General features: G+C 48.0%; 10 protein-coding genes across 10 annotated transcripts; 4 read left to right on the top strand and 6 right to left on the bottom strand.

The window, feature by feature from the left end:
• Window positions 1-197: 197 nt before the first annotated feature.
• Window positions 198-5,734, top strand: N7533_000177 (uncharacterized protein; the record flags this gene model as incomplete). The annotated part of the gene is made up of 6 exons (XM_057096827.1): window positions 198-1,124; window positions 1,189-1,437; window positions 1,490-1,811; window positions 1,868-3,578; window positions 3,641-4,659; window positions 4,716-5,734. The coding sequence occupies 6 exons, from the start codon at window positions 198-200 to the stop codon at window positions 5,732-5,734; spliced, it is 5,247 nt and encodes a 1,748-aa protein (XP_056965320.1).
• Window positions 5,735-6,199: 465 nt separating this feature from the next.
• Window positions 6,200-7,471, bottom strand: N7533_000176 (zinc-binding alcohol dehydrogenase family protein; the record flags this gene model as incomplete). Its single annotated transcript, XM_057096826.1, has 3 exons — window positions 6,200-6,788; window positions 6,854-7,139; window positions 7,195-7,471. 3 exons carry the CDS (start codon window positions 7,469-7,471, stop codon window positions 6,200-6,202), a joined length of 1,152 nt encoding a protein of 383 aa, XP_056965319.1.
• A 2,103-nt stretch (window positions 7,472-9,574) lies between these two features.
• On the top strand, window positions 9,575-10,038 carry N7533_000175 (cupin domain-containing protein; the record flags this gene model as incomplete). Its single annotated transcript, XM_057096825.1, has 2 exons — window positions 9,575-9,606; window positions 9,666-10,038. The coding sequence occupies 2 exons, from the start codon at window positions 9,575-9,577 to the stop codon at window positions 10,036-10,038; spliced, it is 405 nt and encodes a 134-aa protein (XP_056965318.1).
• Window positions 10,039-11,885: 1,847 nt separating this feature from the next.
• N7533_000174 (WD40 repeat domain-containing protein) lies at window positions 11,886-12,884 on the bottom strand (the record flags this gene model as incomplete). The annotated part of the gene is made up of 1 exon (XM_057096824.1): window positions 11,886-12,884. The coding sequence occupies one exon, from the start codon at window positions 12,882-12,884 to the stop codon at window positions 11,886-11,888; it is 999 nt and encodes a 332-aa protein (XP_056965317.1).
• A 604-nt stretch (window positions 12,885-13,488) lies between these two features.
• On the bottom strand, window positions 13,489-15,654 carry N7533_000173 (uncharacterized protein; the record flags this gene model as incomplete). The annotated part of the gene is made up of 3 exons (XM_057096823.1): window positions 13,489-13,548; window positions 13,597-15,178; window positions 15,236-15,654. The coding sequence occupies 3 exons, from the start codon at window positions 15,652-15,654 to the stop codon at window positions 13,489-13,491; spliced, it is 2,061 nt and encodes a 686-aa protein (XP_056965316.1).
• Window positions 15,655-17,894: 2,240 nt separating this feature from the next.
• Window positions 17,895-18,647, top strand: N7533_000172 (uncharacterized protein; the record flags this gene model as incomplete). The annotated part of the gene is made up of 2 exons (XM_057096822.1): window positions 17,895-17,964; window positions 18,025-18,647. 2 exons carry the CDS (start codon window positions 17,895-17,897, stop codon window positions 18,645-18,647), a joined length of 693 nt encoding a protein of 230 aa, XP_056965315.1.
• A 323-nt stretch (window positions 18,648-18,970) lies between these two features.
• On the bottom strand, window positions 18,971-20,676 carry N7533_000171 (uncharacterized protein; the record flags this gene model as incomplete). Its single annotated transcript, XM_057096821.1, has 3 exons — window positions 18,971-19,382; window positions 19,430-20,401; window positions 20,462-20,676. The coding sequence occupies 3 exons, from the start codon at window positions 20,674-20,676 to the stop codon at window positions 18,971-18,973; spliced, it is 1,599 nt and encodes a 532-aa protein (XP_056965314.1).
• A 615-nt stretch (window positions 20,677-21,291) lies between these two features.
• N7533_000170 (uncharacterized protein) lies at window positions 21,292-22,746 on the bottom strand (the record flags this gene model as incomplete). The annotated part of the gene is made up of 1 exon (XM_057096820.1): window positions 21,292-22,746. One exon carries the CDS (start codon window positions 22,744-22,746, stop codon window positions 21,292-21,294), a length of 1,455 nt encoding a protein of 484 aa, XP_056965313.1.
• A 685-nt stretch (window positions 22,747-23,431) lies between these two features.
• N7533_000169 (Zn(II)2Cys6 transcription factor domain-containing protein) lies at window positions 23,432-25,220 on the bottom strand (the record flags this gene model as incomplete). The annotated part of the gene is made up of 3 exons (XM_057096819.1): window positions 23,432-24,947; window positions 25,068-25,112; window positions 25,165-25,220. 3 exons carry the CDS (start codon window positions 25,218-25,220, stop codon window positions 23,432-23,434), a joined length of 1,617 nt encoding a protein of 538 aa, XP_056965312.1.
• A 1,045-nt stretch (window positions 25,221-26,265) lies between these two features.
• Window positions 26,266-27,352, top strand: N7533_000168 (zinc-binding alcohol dehydrogenase family protein; the record flags this gene model as incomplete). The annotated part of the gene is made up of 2 exons (XM_057096818.1): window positions 26,266-26,605; window positions 26,655-27,352. The coding sequence occupies 2 exons, from the start codon at window positions 26,266-26,268 to the stop codon at window positions 27,350-27,352; spliced, it is 1,038 nt and encodes a 345-aa protein (XP_056965311.1).
• Between the last annotated feature and the right edge of the window lie 394 nt (window positions 27,353-27,746).

Raw genomic sequence — 27,746 nt, 5'->3', positions numbered from 1 at the left:
GTTGCCGAGCGAGTGGATCGTGTCCTGTCGCCTATAGCTGCCTGGACCCTTTATGCACTAGATCTAAAGCAGACTAGGTCACTTCTCCAAGCTTTATGCTATAAAACCCTCTGTTATTCTTCTCGATGGGATATACAGCATTCGGTTCATCATTGCCACTAAAGATATCCCCAATTTTCTGATCTATACCACCCACCATGACTTCCCAGTTACCTTCGGTGCCAGTAAAGCACAAGAATTTCATCCAACATGTCCAGTCACACCAGAAGACACCAATTGAGGAACTTCTGAAGCCCTACAATGAATACGATGCTTTGGCACGGAAGATTTATGCCCAAGAGCCAGCTCACACTTTGCTGAAAGACAATCATGCCAACATTGTGCCTCTTTATGATGCTGCGACTGGCTCCACAGATATTCGTGTTCGCGCGCGAGATCTCAGTTCAGAAACACCTGAACAAAAGGAGAAATACATCTTACCTCTCTCCACCGACAAGCGCAGAGATGATGGCTCGCCTGCTGTTGTCCCTACGCTCGATGAGTTTCAAAACAATTTCGCCCTCTTTACTGAAGGTGCATTGAGCGAGCTCGACTGGAGCAATGTGATCGCTGCTGGCAGTGCTGTTGTGACATCCCTTTTACCTGTGCCAGAGCAATATCGCAATTCCAAAAGGGGCCTCCGCCAATACTACCACGATGAATTTGCACCCGCATCGGATGTCGATTTGTTCTTGTATGGCTTGACCGAGGAGCAAGCCATTGATAAGATCAAACACATTGAAGACAAGATCCGTAACACGATCTTGTATGAAACAACAACCATCCGCACGAAAAATACCATTACGATTGCATCCCAATATCCCACCCGGCATGTCCAGATCGTCCTTCGCATCTATCGCTCGATCGCTGAAATCCTCACCGGGTTCGATGTCGATTGTTCATGCACAGCCTATGACGGCCACCAAGTTTACGCATCTCCTCGAGCTATTGCGGCGTACATCACGCAGACTAATCAAGTAGATCTGACGCGCCGATCTCCTTCCTATGAAAATCGCTTGTCCAAGTACTCGCATCGCGGTTTTGAAGTGTTTTGGACTCAACTTGACCGGTCAAAGGTCGACCCGGTATGAAAATATGACACACGAAGCAAAGATATTGATGGCTGATGGTGCTGACCTTTGGAACTAGACTATATTCGAAAGAAGTTTCAGGCGAACTGAGGGACTCGCACGTCTCTTGGTTCTAGAGCAGCTGCCAAAGCCAGGCGACCGTGAAGACTATCTGACAAAGAGACGCGAAGAGCGAGGAAGACCTGCTCTCAGTTTGTATCTACAGCGTCGTCAGGGCAAGGAATTGCGAGGCAATATAAAAGACGACTGGGAAGATGAAGTCCCGGAATGGCAGGAAGAGGACCAAATCTCGGACTACCATACGTTTGTAAGTCTCGAGCCCTGTCTGTTCCTTGAAAGGTAATCTAACACTCCTATAGACCATCCCTTACGGTCGGAGATTCAATGCACGGAAGATTGAGAAGCTTCTCTACACCAAGGATCTACTCCTCAATGCGCAGTGGAATCAGAAGAAGGATCGTGGAGTTTATCTTCATCGCCACCCTGCTTTCTTCGGTGAAGCCGAACATGTCATTGGAGACTGCTGTGGATCTTGCCCCAAGCCAGTGACTGATGAAGAACGCAAGGTGGCTGAAGAGGAGAGCAAGATCTACATCTCCGGCAATATCACCTTCATCAAAGATAACCCCGGTCGTCAAGAAATTGGCAGTTTCAATCCAATTACTGAGACGGACTGGACAGGTATGGCCCATATATTCGTGTTTTGAGTATAACGAAATACTGACAGCAAGACACAGAAATGGCGTACATTGGTCGTACCGAGCTGCTCTGCCAGGCAATTGTCTCGCATGACTTGCAATCAGTGAAGAATTTCCTCGACCAGGAAGATTCAGATCCAGACCGCCGAGATTACACTGGACGCACTCCTCTACAATTGGCCTGCATGATCTCTACTCCGGAGATTGTTCAATGTCTTGTTGATCACGGCGCGAGACTTATCGCTCGGATGGCAGATGGACAAACCGCATTGCATCTAGCTGCTGCGAGAGGTGCGACTGAGATCGTTCGCATTCTACTGATTAAGAGCAACCAAAACGAGGAAGAAGAAGATCGGAAAGCTGCCACCACGAAAGGCGAACCCATGGAAGTCGACGGTCAGGATGCTGACGATTGCATTGAAAATGATGTTTGCTCTCAGACATCTGCATCGTATGTCAAGGTGGACAAGGAGGACACGGACGAAGTAGGCCCAACCTACGATACAATCGAAGAGAATGAGCTAGACCCAGACATCTACGATATCAACGTACCAGCTTGGGATAATTTAGCATCGCCGCTCCATCTCGCAATCCTTCATGGACATGTGGAGACTGTCGAAGAGCTCGTTACATCATTTGGAGCCGATGTTTTGTTGCCAATCAAGATCACGAACGATTATGATAAGCGACCAAAAGGCGCAATCATGACTTTGGTGTTGGTGCTCTCTCTCCCGTTGGAGAAGGCCAGAGAGATGTCGAAAACGCTGTTGAGGCTCGGTGCTTCCCCAGCCCAGGCGGACATGTCTCACCAGACAGCACTCCAGTACATCGCACAGTCCGACTATAACGAGCTTCTCGACATCTACCAAGAGCATGACGGACCGGGAATGCAACGAGCAATAAACCATTTGACTGCCATGGGAGCCGCTTGGTATTCTTCCAGTTTCGATTTCGCCTCGGCTTTGGTCAATGCGTTGTGTGCCAAAAATCAGGTCGGAGCCAAGAAGCTTCTCGAGCTAGGTGCTAAGCCTAGTCATGATTTGGCGGATTGGTTGAAGGCAGTGAAATCTCAGTTTCCTGATGCATTGCTATATGGTAGGGAGGAGAGGTTCGCGAAAACACACCACAAGCAGCCTATTGTCTACGCCATCGAAAATGATCTACCAATCGCCGCTATTGATCTGCTGCAACGCGGTGCCGACCCCAACACAATGCACCAACGAAGACACGATCGTGATGAAACACTTTTAGATTCAACAAATCGATATTTGCGAGAGTTGCGAAACTGTCTGAAAAAAGAAGCTCCTTCATGGTACCCCACATATGGTCTTCCAGATCCCGTCATCTTCGAGCAGGACGATTCTTCATACTTCACCGAATTTAAAGAGGGTACTTACAAAATATTCTCTGCAAGAGCTCAGCTGAAGGAGGCAAAGGAAAACAACAAGAAGGTCGAAGAGAAAGAAGCAGAAATTGCAAAGTCATCTGAAGACAAGCCGGGCGAAGCCGAAAGGAGAGAGGCAATCACGGAGATGATTGAGAAATACGAGTTGCTCAAAGCGGAATTGTTATCCCGAGACGCAAAGACTTGGGATGAGCTCCACCCGGGAGAAACACAGGGGCCGGAGCCCGAAGGTTATCGAAACAGGACAAACCACATGAAGAAACCTTCCGCAAAGCCATTCAAGATCGAGTTCTTCAGTTCGCTCTCGGGTCTCTCTGATATTGCCAATGAAGGATATGTCAAACTGTATGTCCCTGAGATCATATTCTTTAGAAATATTTGATCCCACTACTAACATATGAGAATAGCTTCGAGGCTGCATGGGGTGGAGATCTGGAAACCATCAAATCTCTCGCCCTAGGCATGTGGGGAGAAGACAAGGATCAAGTACCTCTCAGTATTTCCAAAACAGATTCTTTAGGACTCAACTGTCTTCAAATTTGTATCTTGCGAGGCCACCTTCGCATTGCAAAGGCCATTTTGCAGATACTCCGGACCCAGTACAAGGTGAAGGATGATGTCACTCATCAACACTTTGAGATGGACATTGACTCAGATAACGAATCTTCCGATACCGAGGGCCTCAACATTGTCGGTCATGCCGTGGATGAACAATTTACATATGAAAAAGTCGGAGAAGTGACGAGCCAAGTCGAAAGCGAAGTCTCACCACTTCAAGCGTTGGAGCGATATTGCCCCGTTCAATTATTTCTGGACGAAGAACTTCCCCCCCAGGCAACATTCCGCCTTGTCGGTATGAATCATTGGAGCGGGTCTCCTTACCTCCTGGTGAACAACCTTTTTAAATATGCAATTTTCAAGAACGACGTTCGTCTGTTGGAGTGGCTTTTGAATGCCGGACACGAGTCCGTCAGGAGTGATCCTTCCAACAAGACCCCATTTACTCTTGACCAAAGTGAACTTCAGCTTGCAATTTCGCTCGGCCACACGGAATGTCTTGCTACCATCATCAAAAGTACTGCTGTTGGCCTGCCGCTCATGAAACTGAGCGAGGAATCCGGGATTGCTGCCAGCGAGGAGCCCGAGTATTACCAGGGCTTGTCAATCCGAGGCCAGAAACGCAAAGACTGGGCGGATTCTGGCCGACCAGATAATTCCAGCAAAACCGAGAGTCCCAGTCGCCCGCCTCTCCTTCTCTCGGCATTGCAAGGAAGCTTGCCTAGTACCGAGTGGTTTCTCGGCACAGCGCCCAGTCGTTACTATCTGGAATACGTTCATGCGCACTCAGAAAACGATAATATTAAGAGAGTTGCCCAGTCTACACTGGGGCTTGACGCAACTGTTCTGAAATGGCTCCAAGGTCGAAGTGAGTTTGTTAACAATCCCATGCCAGAAGATGGATTATACTAACTTCAGTAATAGATAACCTTGTCCTTCACTGCGCAGTGATGGCCCGAACCTGTGAAGAATCAGAGCGACTGGTTCAGTATCTTGTTGATCAACACCCCGAATGCTTGGAAGTACGATCATCGGAGGGCCACACGCCGCTTGCACTGGCGATATCACTTCAGAAGGTCAACTTTGCGCGGATTCTGACCAAAGCTGGCGCTAACCAAGCCACTCGTGATAACCAAGGACGCAATCTCCTCCATTTGGCGGTTTGCTCTATGTCAGACGCCGTGACAAGAGTACCGGATGAGATTCGTAAATTGGTCGACTTGATGGACAAAGAGCTCGTTTCTGCCATGCTTACGCAACGTGCAGGTGAAAGCTCACAAACCCCCTTCGCACGCTGGCTCAGCAAGTCTAGCTCTGACTTTTTCGCCGACGCCCGTGAGAAGGACGATTCTCGCTCGATGACACACTTCTTCTTGGACCTGGGGCAATCTACCAATCAAAAGTTCCTGGAATTGCTGGATGGTACGGGGAACACACCGGTCCATGACTGTGTGAAGCGAGCATACCCGCAAGTTCTGGAACCAATTTTGGACCAGCGACTTGATCTCCTCTACCGAGAAAATGCCACAGGAAGCACGCCACTCGAAATGGCCGTGGACGCCTGGGTTAATGCGACGACTCGCGAAGTTCCCCAGAGTTCCGTCACGTCGAATCGGCAGAACCAGTGGCCAAACATCACGTCGCGTGGACCGGAGCATTTTATCAAGAACGATGACCAGAGGACCAGAGTAGAGGTTATGATTGATGTTTGCAGGAAGCGAACACAGCAGGTCGTTCAGAAAAGAAGACTCGTGACTCTTTTCGAGGCTAATGAGGTTGCCAAAAGGCTGGCTACGAAGAAGAATGACGGGGAAGAGAGTGGTCATAGAGTGAACCGATATGGCCAGCGCATGGGAAGGGAATTTCGCAAAAATCGAGAAGACGAGGACGGGCATCTCGATGAAGTTGCTCTGTGGGTGGGATTGGCCTCGCAGTGGAATTAGCCGATGGAACGTCCTCATTTTCTTCACGTTCTCAATGTTTTGAAACTGGGTCACGGTGCACTCATATACTTTGACAATCATTAGTCGCTCCGTGGTGCTTCAAAGACTCTATCTCTGCTAGTAAAATACAATGAAATCATTCCAGATACTGGATGATAGACATCATAGTATTATAAGTGGAGGATAATCTCAAATCAGAGCCAATACCACTTCTGCAAACATCCAAGTTGTCAAGGCACGATGCCTGTGGCATTCAATGATTTTGCATGTAACTAAGGAAATCATCATTTGACCGTTTCACTTCCAGGGTTGGGGTTGAATATTTGTATAGCTTCAAGTTCGGTCTCCTACTAGCTTGCTTGAATTCATTTAGATTCTGTAGAGCATAGTATGCCAATATCTACTCCAACCATTTCCGTGTTTTCCTTGTATCGGAGGGATGGCAAACTTCATCTTCCATTGATATCAAAGCGTATAAACCAGCTTCTTCCCATGAACACGACCTTGTCGAAGTGCCGCGACACCATCCAAAATACTTGCCAACCCTCCTTCCCTAACTTCGACTGGGATGGGTTGCAGCTTTCCACTTTGAAGATGTTTTTCAATCAATTTATAAAAAGAAGCCATGAACTCTCGGTCGGTCTTCGATGGCTCCCACGTCCGCTTGATTTTGACTTGTTCGTTAATTATCGTGAATCTGCGTCCAAAGCATGTGTATACCATGTTCCACCTATTTATGAGTCTTGCCGATGGCGAAATTTGTTTCGGTGGCCCTGGTAAGTCCGAGTCTTCCATCGGCATCAGGGCTGCATAGATGTACTGCACGGGCTGCCTTGTGAGATTTTCCGCCTCGGTAAAGCACTGGTAGCAGAATTGTGCCGTCTGGGGTTTCGCGACACAATCCAGAACATTCGATATTCCATCTTGGCGACCCAATGCACGTATCTTTTGTGTGCCTTGTGGATCTCTGTAATCAACGACCTCATCAGCCCCGAGGGATTTAATCCATGGGATATTATCTTGAGAGCATGTCGCAATTACTCTCAGTCCTGATCTGCGGAATTGTTCAGCGCCTAACTCAAACCTGAATCTCGCGGTCGCAGTCTGTGGGGCTCTTACAATCTGGCCAGCTGCACAGCAATAGCCCCGGTTGCTGTGCTGGCTCCGTAAATCAATATCTGAGACGCGTCGGATGTCCCCAGGGGCCTTTTAAGCCCTGCGATTGGCGTATTTGTTGGGAGAGGCAAATGCAAAGATTGGTATAGTGCCTGCGCCGCTGTGCTCACGCCCATTCCCAAGGCTGAGGCATTGACATATTTCAATCTATCGGGTATCCGAATCAATAGATCGGCATCAGCCAAGATGAATTCGCGAAATGCACCAGCACTGTAGTTGGCTGCATGGCCTAAAGCGTAAATGATCAGCATGAGACTTTGATCCGGCGAGATTCTCTTACATACAGCCATGCACGAATCCTGCTACTCGATCGCCAATATTGCAGCTTTCTGAAAGAGCTTCGCCTAACTCCACGACTTCTCCAGCAAAGTCAAACCCGAAGCCCGCGCCGGACCGCCCCAAATGATCAAGGGCTAGGACATCTGGCGTATTCAGTCCCACGGCGTGTGTTTTCACAAGAACTTGGCGATAGTCAGGGGATGGAATTGTTAGGTCATGCATCACTTCGGCTGCGCCCGGGCCAGTTATGATCAGCGCTGACTGCGTCTTGATTTGAGCCATGGCCACTGGTTTGCTGTGAAATATAGTGGATTTTTTGATCGAGCGCCTGCATGGAATTTCAATTATGCATTCAAGTTTCTATATCCTTCCAGCTGCAGATTTTGTAACAAAATTTTATATCTCGGTAGCTACGGTGGCAACTTCTATGTTTTTTTTTTTTCAAACCGATGACGATTAAACTAGATGGCAATTCGGGTGTCGGGTATATTCCCCGGCTCATCCAAAATTTGCAGTGCGAGCCCCGGAGGATCAATACCCGTGCTTCCTTCAGCGCTGGAATACCGACTCGGATCTGAAACTAGTAGATAAGGTTTTCCCCCACGATTCATTATTCCTAATTATGGCACGTGTCCATCTAATTCGAATTCCAAGGGTATCATATAGACAAGCGGTGTTATGGGATTGCCTGGTGGCAGCGGGATTTCGGATAGCCTTTCCAACCTTATCGATTAACTCCAACATATTGTGCAACATGCCGTGCAACATGCCGTGCAACATTCCTTCCCCACCCAGACAGCGCACGACAGTCATCGTGGCACCATTTAGCGCCCAATTTTAACTGTTTGCAGGGCGGACAAGCATGTTTCAACACACCGCTACATGATTTTGCCAATAATTTTGGTTTTAATACAGTTATATTACATCCCAACCTCCATGTGGAAACAAAATCTTCAAATTCTAGTAATGTGTAGCAGCATCCCCCATTGCATTAATATCTGCCGTCATATTTGGGATACTGCGCCATAATAAATTCAAAAAGGGGTCCGGTATACTATTCCACGCTGTCAAAGGTATATCACGCAGTATATAATGCATACAACTACCTAGTTGTAAATCAGAATTTATGGGAAGAGGCTATATTCTGTAGTAACATTGTACCAATCCTAGACTTATGCTACAACAAAGATTGAAAAATATCAATTTTAAGAAACAGTAGACTCACAATATAACTACACGCACATATTTCTCTAATTTTCATAATTCCAGAGAGCCACTAGACCTTTATTTGGGCCACCAAGGTAGATCTAGACTATAATACGGGATGATTGTTTGGTTTGAGAGATAACTACAGAGTACCTAGGTACAATTTTACGGTATATCTCGTCCGAAAATCGATAGATATAGGATAGTTATACGATACTAGCCGAGCTTAAACTAATCTTTATCGGAAAATATAACCCATTTCTACTTCTGGGGATACTATTCAATCTTTTTCTATGTCTAAATAAGTTATCGTTTACGATATGTAGCAGTATTTAGGGATTTTTGGCCTGCTGGATACACAACTCTTTCTCTTTTCTTAACAATGTGTGCAAGGGTTTTCCATATACACGCAATTTCAGCTACATAAAGACTGATCATCAGTATATCAACACACGTCGTTGGTCTGAAAATTGGATTGCTTTGAGGATCTGATTAACGATTTTGGGGGAAAGCTTTTAGGGATACGACCGGATTTGCTTTTTTGAGGGATTAACCATCATTTATCGAGATATGTTTAGCGTACCTGGGATGGGAAGCAGCCATTCTTTTACTGAATCGCAGATAATGAAGCACCGTTGTTACGAAAGGTGCGTATAATGAGGCGTCGATCGCGAGAGTCATTAAGCATGGTCAAGATGGCAATATTCTATCGATAAGGGGAGTCGCGGAGCGGGGATTGGTAAATTGTATTGTATTGTAAGGGGGTGGGCGGTAGGCCCACCTCTATGTACAGGGGTGCCAAAGTATCCTTGTCTGTATGTGGAAACCGATTATACCAGTGGCCTGGTAAGCCTGAGCGTTAGACGATAGATCACAATTTTGAAGCAGCCAGCTACGTCAAAATTACTCCGTATAGCCTGGGAGTTGCAAGGTTCCAAGGTTGGAAGGTTCTTGCAGTCCAGGTATATATTCTCTCGAAATCTGCGCCCATCTGGCACTCTTGATCAGTGTTAGTTGCTAGCTATTGATTAGAGTCAAGCTCCCAAACACCCGAAAACAATATCGAACTTGAACCCAAAACCTTCAAAGCTATCTGCAGCCCTTGAAATTTCAGGCTCTATCTTCTAAACTTCACGAAGTCCCCGATCCACCTTGGAATTAAAACGAAATCTCGACAATATGACATTGCAAGAACCAATTTATGATTCCAGGTAAGCGCCAACTTTGATTCGCACAAATGAATCTCAACATGAACTTACGGATGTTCTAGCAAGCCGATGCCGGCCATCGATCTCGTCTCTCAATACGAATTGAAGGCCCCTGGAATCTCTGGAAAGACAATCGTGACCGTGCGCATATCGTATGGCCCTGGTGCTGCAACCCCTCCTCACCGACATGGCGGTTGTGCCGTCACGGGATACGTGGTGTCGGGCACAATATTGAACAAAATGAACGACGAGCCGATGAAGGTTATCGAAACTGGCGGGGCTTGGTACGAGGCTCCCGGATGCCACCATAGGATCAGCGACAATGCAAGCACGACTGAAGACGCAGTTGTACTCGCTAGTATGGTTGTCGATACTGATGCTTTGGAGAAGAATGGAATGGGGGCGCTTATGCAGATTGACCCAGAGTATCTCTGAGCACCTTCACCACAGAGAGCTGGTCATGAAGCTTGGTCAATATGTGTCAATATGGAACATGAATAGATCAAATTCAAATGGCAAATGATCGAATCCCGGTCCTCCCTCTCCTTTGCAAGGTGTTGTAGTTGTATTTTGTTGTGCTGGAGAACTCGCAGTCCCGGTTGTCCTAGATGGTCATCGGTTTCCAGGCTCTGGCGGTTTCACATGCAGGGCCCAATCCACTGTCCGTATCGTAGAACACACATATTATGTTCCTCAACTAGCTTTAGTTCGGGTGCAAGTGATTTCCAGTTTGTAGAGGATGTATCAACGAGGCTTTCTGGCGTGAGTGCTGTTGTGGATTATGAGAGAGATCAAATTTGAGAATTTAGTAAACTCAACAACCCACGCAAGAACCGAGTCATGATGGAGAGAAAAATAGACAATAAGAAAGGAGTTGTTCGACAAGAGCCCTGGAGGTATCTCGTCATGTCAGCGGTAAGATGCAAAAATTGGGAAATAGAGTCATTGGTTCTCGGAGGTCTGGCTTACCAGCTCATATGACATGGAATTCAAAATCACCTGTTTGATGAATTTGGTGATATACACCGTGCATTCACTAGAAACATAAATATGCCGAGCTTCCAGGGCCAGTTCGATAGTGGTACGCGTCTTTTTTGGCTTGCACCAGTGAGGTCTCACGGTGGGAATAATTAGCCGCAATCGGCCAGGAGATGCTACAGTGTGTCCCGAAACTGGTGCCACCGCTTTCACTCTTAAACTGTTTCTTGAACTCAATTAGTTAAAAACACTAGTCTACGTTAGGAACCGCTTCGGATTATTGATCTTCCTGTATTTTTCAAGAATAACATCATACAGATTATATTCAGATTAAAATATGGTACTTTAGTTTTGTTACTGTATCAGCGGTCTGTCAGCAACTGGAAGCTTCTATGCCACGCAAACAGATCAAATACTTGAGCCCGAGACTGTTCTGGAACCTAGCTAGTTAAACTTGCCTTTACCACCCCTGTTGCACCCAGCCGCTCTGGTCATTTGGGATGTAATTAGCGATCTGCTGCTGATACCACGCATCGTTTCAAGCTGGGGGGGGGTGGTGCTAATTGAGGTACCATGATGGTCTCTGTGTTGCCATCAATCTGGGAAGTTGACGAGTTGGCCAGTAGCGTGGGACAACACAAAATCTGGTTCGCGGTGCGGGCCGATTCGACCCATAATCAGTAACTCTACATAGCCGGAGTCCCGTGATCTCTAGTAACACGAAGAGATGAACCATCATTCTGAGTGGCCACACACACCGGATGGCACCAAACTCAGCCCCTTGAAAGCTTGAGCTTATCTCTGACATGATCCACAGTGGAGAGCTATCTGTATCACAGATGGCATAGGCTGCTGATTGCAATCGGAGATCTCTTCTGTCTCTAATATAAGAATCTTCGGAAATGTCACAGACTCAAAGCCCCGCCTAATAAGGGCGGCCACCACGAAGTGTCACTCCAGTTATACTCGGAGCTCTCTATACGATCGCCTGAGTAAGAGACTAACCTTTTTTCTTCGAGATGGCGATCTTTCTCTAGATAAATTCGCTATCCAAGCAACAACATCGAGTATCAGCCGCGCTCTTGCGTCTAAAGGCTGGTTCAAAAGTACTGTCCGACTCAATACCCGAGAACGCAATCAGGGGTTACGCGATGTCTACACTCTAAGCATACCTAGGTAATAAGTAATCTTCGTAAACTATTTACTGAAGTGGGATAGATGCCCAAGGCAGTCTGGCCGTGGACATGAACGGCTGTGTTTGATTGACTACATCTGTATTGGACGTAGAAAATATTATGTACATATTATACACAGAACCCTATAAAAGAAACCCGTCCCGATGAGTGCCCCATTGCAAGAACATTATTTTTAGTCGCTGAGCAGAGGGGTCGATATTCAGGAGGAAGCCACAGTACCTTTTCACCGTGAAAGGTTACCCACTGACCCTCCAGTATAGATATGTCCGTGTCCGAATCCGCCTGAGATGAACCAGAAGGATGATTCTTACACCAGGATTCTATTTCAACCGATCTCGGGTTGGAGCTCGAAACTCTACTAAATTCAGAAAATTCCAGGTCAACGACTTTTCCTTTAGTTTTATCCGTGGAAGTCTGCAGCAGGACGCCTGTGCTGGTATCCCAGAGCCTAATTGTGTCATCATCCGAGCCGGAAGCCAGTAATCGACCGTCAGGGGAAAAATTCATAAAAGAAAGGGAGCCTGAATGGCCCTTGAGAATCCGCTGCAGCGTGCCCGTGCCCGTATCCCAAAGCCCAATTGTCTTATCACGTGACCCAGACGCCAGCAGCTTGCCATCAGGCGAGAAAACCACTGATTGAACCCAGCCTGAATGACGCTTGGGAGTCTGTTGCAGCGAACCAGTGCAAGTATCCCAGAGCCTGACAGCCTCGGCATACGAGCTGGACGCCAGAATTCGACCGTCAGGGGAGAAGGCCACAGACAACACTGTACTTGCATGGCCCTCAAAAGTCTGCTGCAGTGCACCCGTGCCGGTGTCCCACAGCCTGACTTTCACCCCCGAGCCAGACGCCAGGAAGCGACTGTTTGGAGAGAAAGCCACAGAGAAAACCGACCCCGAATAGCCTCTAATGGTCTGTTGTAGCGCGCCCGTGATGGAATCCCAGAGCCTAACTGTCTCACCCGATGCGGTCGCCAGCAATTCTCCGCTGGGGGAGAAAGCCACAGAGGAAACGTAACATGAATGACCCTTGAGGCTTTTCAGTAGCGCGCCTGTGGTAGTATTCCAGATCACAACTGTCCCATCCTCTGAGGCAGAAGCTAGCATTCGGCCGTCGGGGAGAAAGCTACAGAAGAAACATAACGTGTATGACCCTTGAGACTTCGTTGTAGTACACCTGTGCCAGGGTTCCAGAGCATGACTATCTCACTCAAGGCGCAAGCTAGTAGTCTGCCGTCTGGAGAGAAAGTCACAGAAGAAATCGGACCTGAGAAAGCCCAATCCGAATCGCCGTCGAGTGTCTGCTGCAAAGTGCCTGTGTCGGTGTTCCAAAGCCTTATTGTCCTATCACTCGAGCCAGAAGCCAGTATCCGTCCGTCAGGGAGAATGCTAAAGAGTAAACTGTACCTGAATGGGCCTCGAGAGTCTGTTGCAGCGTGCCCGTGGTGGCATCCCAGATCCTCACTGCCTTATCACTCGAGCCGGATGCTAGGAATCGGCCAAGGGGGAGAAAATCACAGAAAAAACATAACCTGCATGGCCTTCGAGAGTCTGTAGTTCTGCGCTCCATGTTTCTTGAACTTCTGGCAATGTACATATACAATCTGGAAGTTCTGCTTCGAATTGCTTCCGAACCATTGCCTGTTTAGGCGCAAATACAAGTCCTGCGTAATAAATCTGAACAGGAACGTCATCGGTGATTCGCCGATTTTTAAGAAAAAAACCGCTTTGCATCATGTAGGAACTCTGATAGTTTGTGATTTTCATCCCTCTGTATCAATTAGCGTAGATTATATTTAAACACTTCATAAACACTTACGTTCAATGCTGACTGCAGTAGATTAATGATCCCCACAACTTCAGAAGCAAGCCCCAGAACGCATATTGCTTCTATCCAGTGCAGGAAATGTTTCTGGAGAAAGGTAAGAGCATCATCCATTTCAGAACAGGGGTTTTTGCATTGTGCTAGATGATGTACCCAATAACGACAAGCGTATTGCAATTCTTCTGGTAAGTGACTCTGGATTGACTGGGCATCGATCTCCCTCCTCTGAGTGCTGTAGCTTGATAGGCCACAAATATTCCTTTTCAGTCCACCTCGCATGGTCGTAAGGCAATATTGGGTGATAATCTTGTGCGTATGTTGCTCATCCAGACGGAACTTGCTCCTAGAATTAACGAGGAAATCTCGAAATGATGAATGCAGGAGCCTGACGGGCATGTTTTGGTTCTCAGGTATGTTGAGTACAGACTGGAAAGAACTCAATAGGTTGCTGATAACCCCTCGTCTGGTACGGAGAAGCTGGGAGAGTGCATTGACTGAAAGAGGAACAGCAAGGAGAATTGTGATGCCGACTATGTCCTGAAACTGTTGCAACAGCTGCTCTGACTCGTCATTATCTTGATGCTCAAGGAGTCGCCTGAGGACTGGTAGATAAGTCTTCTCCATTTTAGTCGCATACTTGGCTTGGTCCTTGAGTAGTTCTGCAAGGCGCTGTTCTGGGTCCCACTTCGGATCTTCAAGGAATCGGCAAACAGTGGCGGCAGAAATGAACAATGGAACTGACATCATAACCAATGTCTGGATTTTATCATCGCCAGGCCAGTCTTTGGAGACGTTTCTCGTTTCTCTGATCTTTGAAAATCGGTCCTCCAAAAATAGAGATATGTCGTGTTCTGTCACTGCCTCAGGAATCTCATGGAGAGCAAAAACCTCACGATGATCTCCAGCCCCCAAGAATCCTAGTGTGATCGGCATTTCGTCCCTGCTTGTCAAGAAGATCAGAACACGTATAGCAGTCGATACGCGTAGCTGTGGTAGTAACTGAAGTATAACTCGGACGTCTTTGTCATTCTCACATTCGTCCAATGCATCAATCACTATTACCGTAGTTATCACTTGTCCCTTGGTTGAGTCTAAGCTCAGAAGGGGCTGAAGGAGTAGTCTATCAAACTGCTCTTTTAGCGATTTGCCTCCGAGATCAGGTTCATCCTTGAGTGCTTTCAGACCGCCTGGTTTTAACTCAGGTATGCGAATCATCAACTGCTGTGCAATTGTCGGGAAGAACTTCGTGGCATTTCCCCTGTCACCTTCTCCCCTCTTGAAGAAGTAGCTTGCTCCTAGGAGCGAGGCCTCTCTGAAATATTTCGCCACTGTTCGACAGATAGTCGATTTCCCTGTCCCAGCCTTGCCATTTAGCCAAAATATGCATTTGTCCTGCGGCGACCCGGCCCATTCCGTGATTCGGTGAAGGAGCTCAGTTCTGGTGCCTGGGAGACATACATCCTCGTGCTGATCCATATATGAGTCAAACTCGGCTCCACACGCGATCGGCAGCTTGTCAAGAATCAAATATTGGTCGATCTGGTCTATATTCTGAGCGACACTGGTTAAGAGAACACTGTATAGGTATAAGCTAGTCGCACAGTAACTAAAGCACTTTGATCGACTGTCTTACGTCTGGTCCACCTGCAAGGATAAAGTGAAGGATGACTTGTACCTCTCTAGATCGTTGAGAATCCTGCCCACTTCTGTGCGTTCGAGTGGCCATTTTAAGGCTCGAATACCAAGTCTCTTCATCATGCGCTTCCCTCGCCCTAGATCAATTTTCTGTTCCAAGGCCTTGAGGTGCGAAAGGCAATCACTAATATTATTGACTAGTGAGGATGAGGTAGATAGTTTCATGCCCCCAGGTCCTTGGAGAAGTCTTGCAAGTTCCTCAAGGATGCCTTCAAGGCCTGCGACCGTCCGTTGCAAGGTAATAATATCATCTCGTGCGTCTTTGATCTCATGAATATAGCATCCACAGATCTTCGCAATACTCCCTGTAAGTTGAATAACCGCGATAACGCTGGATGCACAGGAAATTCCGTCCATTTGAAAGATTTATAAGGTCTAGACAAGACTGGGGTTGTATAAATCTAGGGACCTCAGAGAAGATACCGAAGACGTAATAGGAAGGAGGGGTGGCCCCATAATGAGGCGAAGGTATCTGTACACCGCCTCCCGATGTAGCTTGTGTTTGCAGGGACCTCATCATCTCGTCAGTGGTGAAAAGGTGTCAGCTGTAATAAAGTAAAAGCGACAACCCCACCATGGCGGTAGGTATTGTGTGTATGAAACAATACAGGTCTCAGTTCCAACGATACTCGGAAAAATTCCCAATTGGGACTAGCTAAGCTTAGGAATTCAACCCCGAGAAACAGTGTAAGAGTAGAAGTGGTGGCACCAGTTTCGGGACGTACTGTACGTATCTTCATCTAAAGCTCACCAACCTTGGAAGCTGATCCATTCGTTCCTTTGCCTAAACTCCCGAGGACCCTTTACGTGCCCAAGTGGAACTCTCTACTTATGTACTCCGCATAGATTCAGGCCTGGAACCAACGAACCACGACTTAGCGTATTGATAGTCGTCTCTCAGGCTAGGAAACGTATTTTGAAATAACTCATTAGAGATCTTACTATGTATTGAAAGATGGGAATCGCACGCTGGCTGTCTGCGTGAGCAGACGAGTCTATCGCAGGAAACAAAACCACTACACCCGTAGGGTGCTTGGACTGATTAACGAGTTGTATTGGCCAGGCAGATAAGCTTGTTCCCAGTACTATACTAATGAAGCTTCATCTCTCAGTGGATCAGATAGCGGTCATTGTACGAAGCAGGGGTTGATTCATGAATAGGAAAATATTGGTTAATTCTCAAAACTAGAACTGCGCGCGCTACATATCTCACCACCAGAGTGGACACCTTATTGCTGAGGTACCACGTAACAGGATCTCTGCTTGTTGCAGAGCGAGAATCCCCATTGCACTTGGTAGTATGTCATCAAATCCACCAATGGCATGAGATGTCTTAGAATGGGTTAATCTCTTCATGTCATCATCTGTGGATCTACTGATGTATTGATTTCAGTACGGCAAAAGAACGCGCAACATCCATGATAATGCACACGCAATATTCAACATACATGATCCTTTATCAGGTCATCTACTGCGTACCGCTGTCGGAATACTAGACCCTTGGAAAGACCCCCTTAGCATCCACAGAGAAGCATCTGATCACCCGGGATGCAGTAGTCCCAACCATTCCCGTACCTGACCTGAGATGAACTTTTTAACTCACTGAGCCACAAATAAGCCGAACTAAGCTCCGTTCGGGTTTAGTGTGCGGCCCCAGACCATCTCGCCCCCAGCCGTTGCGATAGTCTCTAGGTTTGAAGTATACGCTGCTCATTACTAGACGATGGTGATATTCCAAATTGCACAATTGGATTTTTGTCTCAAATAAAATTGTAACAAGACCATGTTAACCTCAAGATCAGCCCTACTGAATAAGGAAAAATAAACACTTGCGATCGCTCAACTCTGAATTGCCTCTTCGTCATCTTGTGGAGAGACCCACATGGGATCTTCGCGCCGCGTGTCTCGAGCGAGCATGCCCAGTTCCGGCCCCAGGTCGAGAAACGGTCGATCGCACACACTCCACCGTAATTGCATCAGACTTCTTTCACTGCATCCAATCAGTTCACCAACATACGCGCAATCATTACTACCGGCGCCTGCTCAAAGACATACATTTCAAAAATGCCTTGTTCGGTTGTGCTTTGGTCCGTCCTCCATTACCACCCTTTCGTCTTATTGGGTCGCCTCGTATCTTGAAAGATCTTCGTTTAGCGCCAGGCAACATCAATCTCGACACAATCATAGAATCACAACAATCACAGAGTTGTACATTCGGGAACTCAAGATCCACCAGCTTCGTAAGTCGCCACAGATCAATTCGTTTCAGATGAACTCCAGTCTAGAGCCCTCGGGTCAACTGTTGTCGATCATTTCAACTACATTCTAATTCGGTTTGTAGATGCTTTCCTTGAAGGGAAGCTGGCTGACGACAGCCTCTCCCGCTTCTATGAATTGCCATGGGTCACCATTGCGAGAGGCCATGACGTGACAAGAGATCTGCTTCAAGTTTGTTCTGTCCGACTTCTTGAAGGGTACCACCTGAGAACACATCAAGGGTATATAAAGGCTGGAAAAACAGTCGGCTTCACTTATACCCAACTCACAATCAATCATTCATTCCAATATCTCAATAACATTACAATTCCACCATCACAATGAAGGTTTCCGCAGTCCTAACTACCTTGATGGCCGCCGGCCTGGTTGCTGGCGCTCCTCCTGCCCCAGGTAACTTCATACTCCTTTGATCATCGACCGCCGAGCTATAACTTCTAACACGTTTATCAGTCCCCTCCGATCTCTCGTCTCTCCCACCACCTCCACCCCCCACTGGCACTGAGATCCCGCCTCCCAAGGGCACAGATGATGGTCAGAAGCGTGACCAGCTACCTACCGGCACAGAGCTGCCCCCGCCTCCTCCTAGCGGTACTGAACTGCCTCCTCCACCCAAGGACGGCAAGGACAAGCGTGATGAGCGTCCCACTGGCACCGAGATTCCTCCGCCACCACCCAGTGGTACAGGACTGCCACCCCTAAACTCGGACGGACCTCCTCCTCCCAAGCCCACATCTGATGGCAATGAGAAGCGGGACGAGCGTCCCACCGGCACGGAGATTCCACCTCCTCCACCAAGCTCGGATGTTCCTCCCCCTCCTAAGCCTACCGAGGATGGAAATGAGAAGCGTGACGAGCAACCAAAGGGTACTGATATTCCCCCTCCTCCTCCTTCCGGATCTGCTCCTCCCCCTCCTCCTTCTGGCAGTGCTCCTCCTCCTAAGCCTACCGAGGATGGACGCGAGAAGCGTGATGAGGAGCCCAAGGGTACTGATGTCCCTCCTCCCCCTTCTGGATCTGCTCCGCCTCCTCCCCCCGCCGGCACTGCTCCCCCTCCCAAGCCCACCGATGCTTAAATTCAAGAAGGACTTTTGGGATTGTCTAGATCTTGATTTGTCTTGACGCTTGACAATGCTGAATAGATGATCATGGTATATGGATGATCAGTTCAATGGTACGATATGGTAGAGCTCAGGTCACATGGCTCTTGGGTTAGATTTAGATGCGATGGAATGTTAGGGTGGCTGGTTTCCCTTCTAATTGACCGCCATCAGACGGTATTATTACTCCTATTACTTAAACGCCTCAATACACTCGTTACTTAAGCCTCGATGTTCAACCTTCAATTCAAACTACTAGTACATGTCGCTGCGTACTAGCAGACCGGAATTGATTTCTTTCAAGCCTCCGTTTCCTGCTTCAAAACATTAGGCCCTCTGTCCATCACGACATCGCTCTTCCAGGCTTTGAAGTCTCGGGTAGGTAGATTGAGCGCAAACATCCGGTCAATTTCCATAGGCGACCTGTCTTTCATTTCAGGGATGGTGAACCAGGTTATGATGTAGCCAATGGCTGCAAATGCTGCCATGACGAAGCCGGTCTTTCCTCGCAGGTTCCCAGAATCCGGATTGTAGATGTAGGGGAGAATGATGGAAAACACACCAGTAGCCACACCACTGACAAACCAACCCACTCCTTGGGACTTGGATCGCAGTGTGAGCTCTGAGGTTTCAGCGGCAACAACGTGCGAGGCTGGCCAAATGCCTAGACCGCAGACCATGGTTATGACCATCATCGTCACAGCGGTGTACCTGATATCTGGTTAGATGGAAGAAAAATTGATTTCGATGAGACATACCAAATAGTTACCACCCCAGTAAAACATCCAGCAATTCCTAGGGCAAGCCACAAAACAAAGGCTGCACCCAGCGTCCATAGAATGAGAAAGCGTCTGCCGAGTGCGTTCAATGTGAAAAGACTGACACCGTTCGCAATCAAACCCAACCCAATTCCCAAGATGAGAAAGATCAAGCTGTTTGTTGCACTCATTCCAACCATTTGCATGAAGTATGAGGCACTCGCAAGTAGTTGCAATCCGAAAAATTGTGGTAAAGCGCTTGCGAAACATACGACGAAGGTCCGGCGGCGATTGACTGCTCCCTTGAAGCAGTCGGAGTATTTTTGTGTTTCGCGTTCCTCCTCTTCTGCTTTGATTGAGGCTTGCAGATCTGCGAATGTCTTCGCTGAATCCATATTGCCGGTATCAAGCTTGCATTGCATTTTCAATGCTTTCTCGAATTGTCCTCGTCTTATGAGCCACGTCGGACTTTCAGGCAGTACCCAAGAGAGAATGAAAGGCACCGCTGAAAATGGCCACTGTGATGCGAAGCATATTCTGTATGACTCTGCCCCGGAATGTTTAAGCGAGGTATACACCACGATTGATCCTATCAGCTGGCCCAGAAGGGTGAAGATGGGTAGAAAGGCGATGATTGGTCCCCGGAGTACGACAGGGAGAACTTCCGACATGTATGTCTGAATCATGCATAGCAGCATCCCGATGGTGACTCCTTGCAGTAACTTTCCGGTGAGGAAAAGACCTCTTCGAGAGTTGATGGCCGGGTGGAGATCACAAAGGTAAATCACAATTCCCGCAACAGCTGAGAGGAAAGATCCTGTTGCTAGCGATAGTCTGCGCCCACCTCTATCCTGATAGTACCCTCCGATAATTGCCCCGACCATCATTCCAATCGGACTTGCTGCGTTCCAGAGTGAAAGCCATTCGGAGGGAATAATATACTTGCCGTTCAGCTCGACACCGAAACGATGCCTAGTAAGAATCATCAGTACCTAGGTATACACAGGAACTTTGGGATGGCAGGGAACGTACTGAAAGGCTGGCATGGAAGAAACATTCGCCACAATAACCAAGTCATATCCGTAAAGCAGGATCGCAGAGCTCAGAGCCAGATTGTATCCTACCACCTTGGGCCATTTCTTCAGGGAGTGCCACAGCGGGACGTATCCCTGACCAGATGTGTTGGTATCGGAAGAAGATACATCTTCGATAAACTCCTCGGGTTTCTTATCTGTGGGCTCTTGCATGATTATTTGATCATACGGGATAAGTTGAAGACAATGTAGCGGCGATCCGGACTTGAATTATAATCGAATTCCGCCCGCACAGACAGCTTGAAGGAGGGGTGAGAAACGCACCGCGGCACCATCTCTTTTGTTGGCGTTGCATGAGCTTGGACATGATGCAAGTAACTTTCTAAGCGAGCTCTCGGACGGGAGAAAATATACTCTGCCAAGAAGAATCATGTATGAAGAATAAGCTGCTGATTTATTCGCTCTGGGGAGCTCTGCTGCCGACGCCGCCAATCAGGGTTTGGGATGGGCTTCCCCGCACTTCTGCCAAGTGAGTTCACAGGCCCTGATACGTGTTAGATACGCCCTAAAATATGGCAAATGTCAGGTTTGCGGGGGTTTGTCAGAAATAGGATGTATCTGCGGTTTGGGAGGCGGCACTGCATATTATTGCTATAATGTCCAACGTCAGCTGATCAACCACCTGCATACTATACTAAATCGACATTTGTCATTTAAAGGAGCATATTCTTATTTTAGAACTGAGTTTGATGGGCTATATGTAATACTCTGCTACCTTTTATTTCCATCGCCGGCACATGCTCGGTACTAGTAGCCGGTGCTGGCCGTTCAGTGATGAGCTTCATCCTGTGCCAATGGCGCGATCTCCACCATGGATCGTGCCTCTCTCATCCTTTCCAACTTAGCCAAATGTTTTCTGCTATTGCTTATCTCTTCCTCTAGCTCACTGGCCGATGCAATTCGATATTTCAAGGCCAGTATTCCGGCCGAGATCATGAGCAAGGCGATGCCGACCAGGTACGACCACTGCCCAACCTGCTGCGCCGATTCTTGGTTTGACCCTTGCGGTCCATCGTTACTAATCCACCACTCTATCCAGACAATGAAGGCAACGGTCGTAAGGGGACTGATTATCATGCTGAACACCAACCCGAAGAGAATCAGACCGTCAAAGAGGACGCGGGATGAAGCTTTCATGACGCGAATAGTTAAGGTCGGCCTTACTTTCGTCCAGATTGAAGGTGCTTTCACAGCTGAGGCCTCCATTCCTTTCTCAAGGGACAGTTCACTCCTTGATTTTGACAGTGCATCTCGAATGTCGCCCTTGAAACTGCTCCATATTGTCTTGCGTTCGCGCCAGATGACAATAATCTGAGCAGACGGGATATTCGAGCGATATGGTAGGAATTTGAACAAGAGATGAACAAAGTTGAGGATAACGGATAGGCCGACTAAGCTGTAGATGTATCGTTTTGAATAGATGACCCTGTTAATAAATTTGGCCGGATGGTCGAGCTCTGAATCTCTAGTCGCGACCCAAGACTGCAAACTGGTAGGTTGCCGCAAAATCTGACTCGAGTTGAAACAGGGATTGAAGCAGAGGTCTCCGAGCTCATTCCATCGAGATATGTTCGAGAAGGTTTCCCATACGCTCTCATTCCAAGATGAAGTTCGCCAGGATGCCTGCCAACCATCGCTAGAGGTTTCATCGAATGGCGGAAGATCGGGATAGCAAAACATGTATTGGGTGGGAGTTTTGGACTTTTGTTTCGAATACACCAGTGCGCAAATGCCACCCGCCAGCATGAGAAGATTCCATAGGCAAAACAGGAGAGTGCGGGCTCTTTCATGGCCTGAAAAATATCGTGACCAACACATCAGAGGCAAGAAGACGAGGTAGCCCGTAACAACGATAGCAAGAACCGCATCGCCATCAAGCTCAATTGCGCCCGGGGATATCGACAAAATGTTCGTGTCAGTCACTAGCTGAGGAAAGCTGTTTTCAAGCGTCGTGTTTTGTGCGACATATGGAATTGCCACGTCGGAAAGCTCTTGAAACCTTTGCGGGGTCGACACCAGAATGAATGCTTGGATAGAGGCAGTTCCTGCGTATGTCGCCGCGGCTCCCAAAAATACATCGCTAAGCCATCCAGTCCATCGCGTGACGATCGAGACCGCGAGAAGGGCGTAGAATAGATACCGCGGACATGAATCATAGATAGTGCTGATTGGGTAGAAGCACACGGCCTCTTGGGCCACGAATAAGGGGCTGCTGGTGTTCATCTGGAGATCTGCATGATAGTGAGTATCTTGCCAGTGCGGTAGAAATACCAAGTGATGATTTTGAAGGTTTCGCTTGATTCCAGGCACTTGAATTTCTAACTTTTCGCCTGCCATGGCGGTCTATAATTGCTGCCTCAGACATTGTGGGGACGCGACCATGTGTCGACGTCATATACTCCCCGCTGCCGCTTTGGGCGTAGCAATACATTCACATAATCAATAAACCACTACAGGTGGTAGATGATTAATATTGGAATATACATTCGCATACAACATAGCAGATTCTGAGCAGTCCCCAAGGGCTAGTGCAGAAAACTTTCACGGAAGCCTCAGGCTTCAACTTGAAAGTTTTAATCTTTTTAACTTTTAACATCATGCTCTAACGGCTGCATAGACCTATTCTAGTGCGACAACTTTTGAGAAACGTTGTTCAATGTCAATATTCTACTGGTAGGCCGTAGTCCCGATTTCAAAGGGTCATTGCCATGTTCAAATAGCCACCTAAATATAATAATCTTTGCGTAAGAATCGTGAAGTCTATTTTCAATTGGGGAATATAGAAATTAGTATCTGCGTAAATGACAGATCGTTTTATAGAGGTCATGCTAGAACATCAATCACTAGAGCACGGTCGCACCTAGCAGCTCGCTTTTGTGGTATGGAATATTGTCGCCCGGAGACAAGCTCAGGACGCTGCAAGACTTTCTGTGAGCATCCCAGGTCCTAATTGCATAACCTCCGTCAAGCAGTACCAAGGTCCCCGCGGTCCATCCGGCTTGCTCCAGAAGGTTACGGAAAATGAAGGAGATTGTCCCTGCTGCACTTGAGAAGCGCCGGCCACACTGAAATCGTGAATGCAAACTCGCCTCGGAGGTGGGTGACCCTCCGCAAGAGCCGTCTCCGGAGACCAATCCTGATACAATTCTTCGAGCTCTTTCATCCGAGATGAGATTGAGTTGTAAGGTTTTGTACATTGAAGTAACTCGGGTTGAGCAATACGAGTTCGCAGATCGAGTCCATGGCGATCAGTATGTGACCAGGTCGACCTCCAAGCGATGGAATGCAAGGGGAAGGCCATTCCGAAATCTAAACTGAAGGCTTTCGACAAATCATCGGTAGATTGGGTGGCATCGGACGATAAATGAGATAGTCGTGTCATCACAGCTGATTCGTACTCAGAGCGGTTGATGTCCCAGTCCATGGCGACGGTTTCTCGTTGTTGTTGATAGGTGCCGATCTGGCAGTCAAAGCCGAAGGACATAATTCTTACGGTGTCGGCTGCTCGCTGCTCGCTTTCGTTCCATGTGTGCTCCTTGCAGCGAACAAAATCGTCGAATTTGGAGTTCCACTGCTCCCTATCATATGCCACAAGCTCGTGGAGGATAGATAGTTGCGTGTCGGAGGGGCCGTGCTGCTTTGAAAATAAATCGTATTGTTGGAAATGCAAGGTTGCAGACGCAATTAAGTCAAGAAGAGTGGCCCTGGCTTCCTCGATCGAGTAGAACTTTTCGGGTAGAATAATGTTTCCCTCGTCGTCGACTGGGTTTAGAAATAAGGTGGTGTGTGTGTCTGCGTCCCATTGTAAAGAATTGATGTTGAAGAGTGAAAGGAGTGGCCCAATCTCCGTTTCCATGAAGTTGGCCTCTTTTGAATCGTATTGCTGGCCCCATGGCCGGCTTAATTGTTTGCGACTATTTTGACGCCAGCAGTTTAAAAGGTTGATCCCGCTTCTGATATGCGCTGCAGCGGCTTCGAGGTTCCCCTGGAAGTATTCGAAGCATATGAAGAGTATATTCACGATCGCAACTATTTGGGCATTATGAGGATCTGTCGCGAGCTTTTCTATCAGCGACCGGATGGCCTTATTATATAATTTGATTGGCAGCCCCGGTATTAAGGCATTTCGACGTGAAGATTGGAGATTATCTGCCGTGGAATGTTCATGGAGACAGCCGAGGGCCGCGATTGCTTGACGAATGGCAGGCTCGCTGAGACTGAGTTGCAGAACACTACCCTGGAAGAAGGTTTGTTGAAAGTTGCCGGCAAGCTGTGGAGCCGTTCGCAGAAAGAATAGCTCCAAGGCTTTCGCAGTGGTTGAATCGACCTCTGGAGATGGGGCAAGGGTGCGTGGTAGCGGTACAATGACGACAGAGCATGATTTAGGCGTACCATACGCGCAGGTCCGCCCGCCGAGCAGGCATCTATGTCCATCAGCCGGGGAGATTCTAATTTTGGCCCATGGAAGAAGCGAATGGAACAGGCAATACCAGGCCGTCTAGTCTAGACTCGACCTTCACTGTCAGGAGAGAAGAGGGCCATACCGGGCGCACACGGGCTTCTCCTCGTCACATTTAACGTGACGAGCCCTGCGGAAGATTCAGCGGCAAGTTGGGTGTTATGTTGGAAGGAATGACGGACTTGCACGTAAGGCAGCCAGAACGCACTTTTGGTCTGCTCGCACGCTGTCGGGACATCGGATTGGGTTGAATCATGACTCGCGAGGGTCTTTCATTGTTGAAGAGCAACGCCCAACGCGGGGGAAAGAGGCTTGGCTGATCAGTCAGCGTGGAATGGAGCACCGCCTCCAAATGTAGTATGTTTCGTCGAAAGAGGTGCTCAAATTGTTTTCTTTATGGGCAGAAGATTGCCATCTTTGTGGGCCGGAGATCTTTAAATATGAAGATGCTAAAATGAATCTGCCCAGACAGTTCTATTTGCATGCTCAGGTGTCTGAGGGGTACGCCTACCGTAGATCAGAAGCCCTGGGGCGGCTTAAGCCTCATGGGTGAATTGCGATTGGATTGGCGAGACTGATGAGGCTGTGTCGTATGGCCCCCACCTGAAGAAACCAGCCCCTGCGGTCCCCCACAATGCAACGATCTGCAGCTTTGTTGGCCGGCATCCGACCCCCACGAAGCTGCTGCCAATGCAGTCCGAATTTTTATTTCTGTCACACTCCCTGGCATTATTATTCATTGGCTGTGAGAAGCAATACGTTGAGCCCAGGAGCGAAATCATTATTGCCCGATGTGCGCGCCATGTCATTTGGACGGGGTGGAAATGATGGAATTTCGTGCGAGTATGGCATGTTGACGAAATATTTTGAACGATTCATCATGGGCAACAAAACCCACCCGATTCCGTTTACTAAATCTACCCAAGTAGCAAACAGAACTTAAAAGCCTAGCTACTCCCCGGGTAGGGGTGATTATAAGGCGGAGTGCGGCATTAGGCCTAGCTATCGTGTTGGGCGTCAAGTACAAAGTACTATCGAGGACAGTATAAACCGGACCACCGACGAGCGATGGCGTAATACATACTACGATGGAATTGGACAGGGTATCTCTTCATGAAGACTTCGATTCTGAACTTTTGTGCCTTGCATAAAACTCAATAACGTCATGGATAATTCCAGCAGATCGTCGCTCTTACAAATCAAAGTGGGGAGCTTTTGGGATAAAGAAGCGGTGGAAGCTTCATTTCACCATCCCCACAAACAGACCATCTCAATTCAGCACCATGAAGGAAGCCGTGATCGACAAAAACACCGGGGTGACAATTCGCGATGTTGACATCCCTGTTCCCAAGCCCGACCAGGTCTTGATCAAGGTGATCGTTTCGGGAACCAATCCGAAGGATTGGAAATTACCAGTCTGGCTATCGGACTCTCCGGCTGCCAACCAGGGAGATGATATTGCCGGCTTTGTTGAGGCTGTCGGAGAGGGCGTCTCCAAGTTCAAAAAAGGAGACAGAGTGGCCGCTTTCCATGAGATGATGACCCCCGCCGGAAGCTATGCAGAATATGCGATCGCTTGGGAGCACACAACCTTCCATATCCCGGAGAAAACCAGCTTTGAAGGTATGAACTTCTTGAATGATCGTACCTGGATGATAATTAACATAAACAGAGGCTGCGTCTATCCCCCTTGCTGCAATGACATCCGCCCTGGGATTGTTTCAAAGATTGAGTTTGCCTGTTCCGTGGCACCCCGCGACTGAGCCACTGCCCCTGGTTGTGTATGGAGGTGCCTCGGCAGTTGGGGCCTTTGCAATTAAACTGGCTCGTCTCTCAAATATCCATCCGATCATCGCTGTGGCCGGCAAAGGCGCACCATTCGTGGAAACTCTCATCGACAGGTCCAAGGGAGACACCATCATCGATTACCGGGAAGGTGACAGCGCCGTTCGGGAGAAAATCCGAAGTTCTGCCGGTGGTCTGCCAATCCATCATGCCTTCGATGCGGTCTCCGAGAAGGGGTCATATCAGAACCTGGGCGACGCACTCACAGTGCCGGCAAAGATCACGGTCGTTTTACCCGGTAAAGACTATAGTGATATTCCAAAGGGAGTCGAGGTCATAACCACAAATGTTGGATCGGTTCACCAGTCTGCAGCGTCAGGGCAGACAGTGGGAGACATCGAGTTCGGTGCTGCATTTTTCGCTCTTTTCGGAAGAGGCTTGGGACAGGGATGGTTTACGGGGCATCCCTACGAGGTCCGACCCGGTGGCTTGACTGGTCTCGAAGGCGCATTGGGAGACTTGCGGGAGGGAAAAGCTTCTGCAGTCAAATACGTAGTCCGTATCGCCGACACGCCGGGTCTGTAGAGAGTTGTATGGAGTGTTGACATTTGAGTTCGGCGGAACACCGTCGGAAATGCGTCAGATGGCAATAGTCTGACTGCAGGAACGGATTGACCGTTGGAACTAAGCTTCTGCAGGTTAGTTTGAAGGAAAATCAATATAAATAAATAAACAAGAACTTGAAGAAAACGAAATAGGAAATCAAAATAAATGAAAATGTTCGGCAGGAAGCAGAATTGGGGAAATGTCTCCGGGAAATACAACTATGGATCAATCGGAACGATGCCATTATTCATCTGTGTATAGTGAAATGCCACTTTAATTTACAGCTACGAACCACTCGGATAGGAGATTCTCGCACGTGGAAGACACGGTGGGAAAATCGTCCGACGTCCGAAATCTTATCGCATTAGCGAGG

This window comes from Penicillium manginii (assembly GCF_028828005.1).
Source record: "Penicillium manginii strain IBT 31320 chromosome Unknown utg000001l:1.0-3466041.0:1.0-3467806.0, whole genome shotgun sequence".
Classification (NCBI taxonomy): Eukaryota; Fungi; Ascomycota; class Eurotiomycetes; order Eurotiales; family Aspergillaceae; genus Penicillium; species Penicillium manginii.
This window is presented reverse-complemented; position numbering and strand designations above follow the sequence as displayed.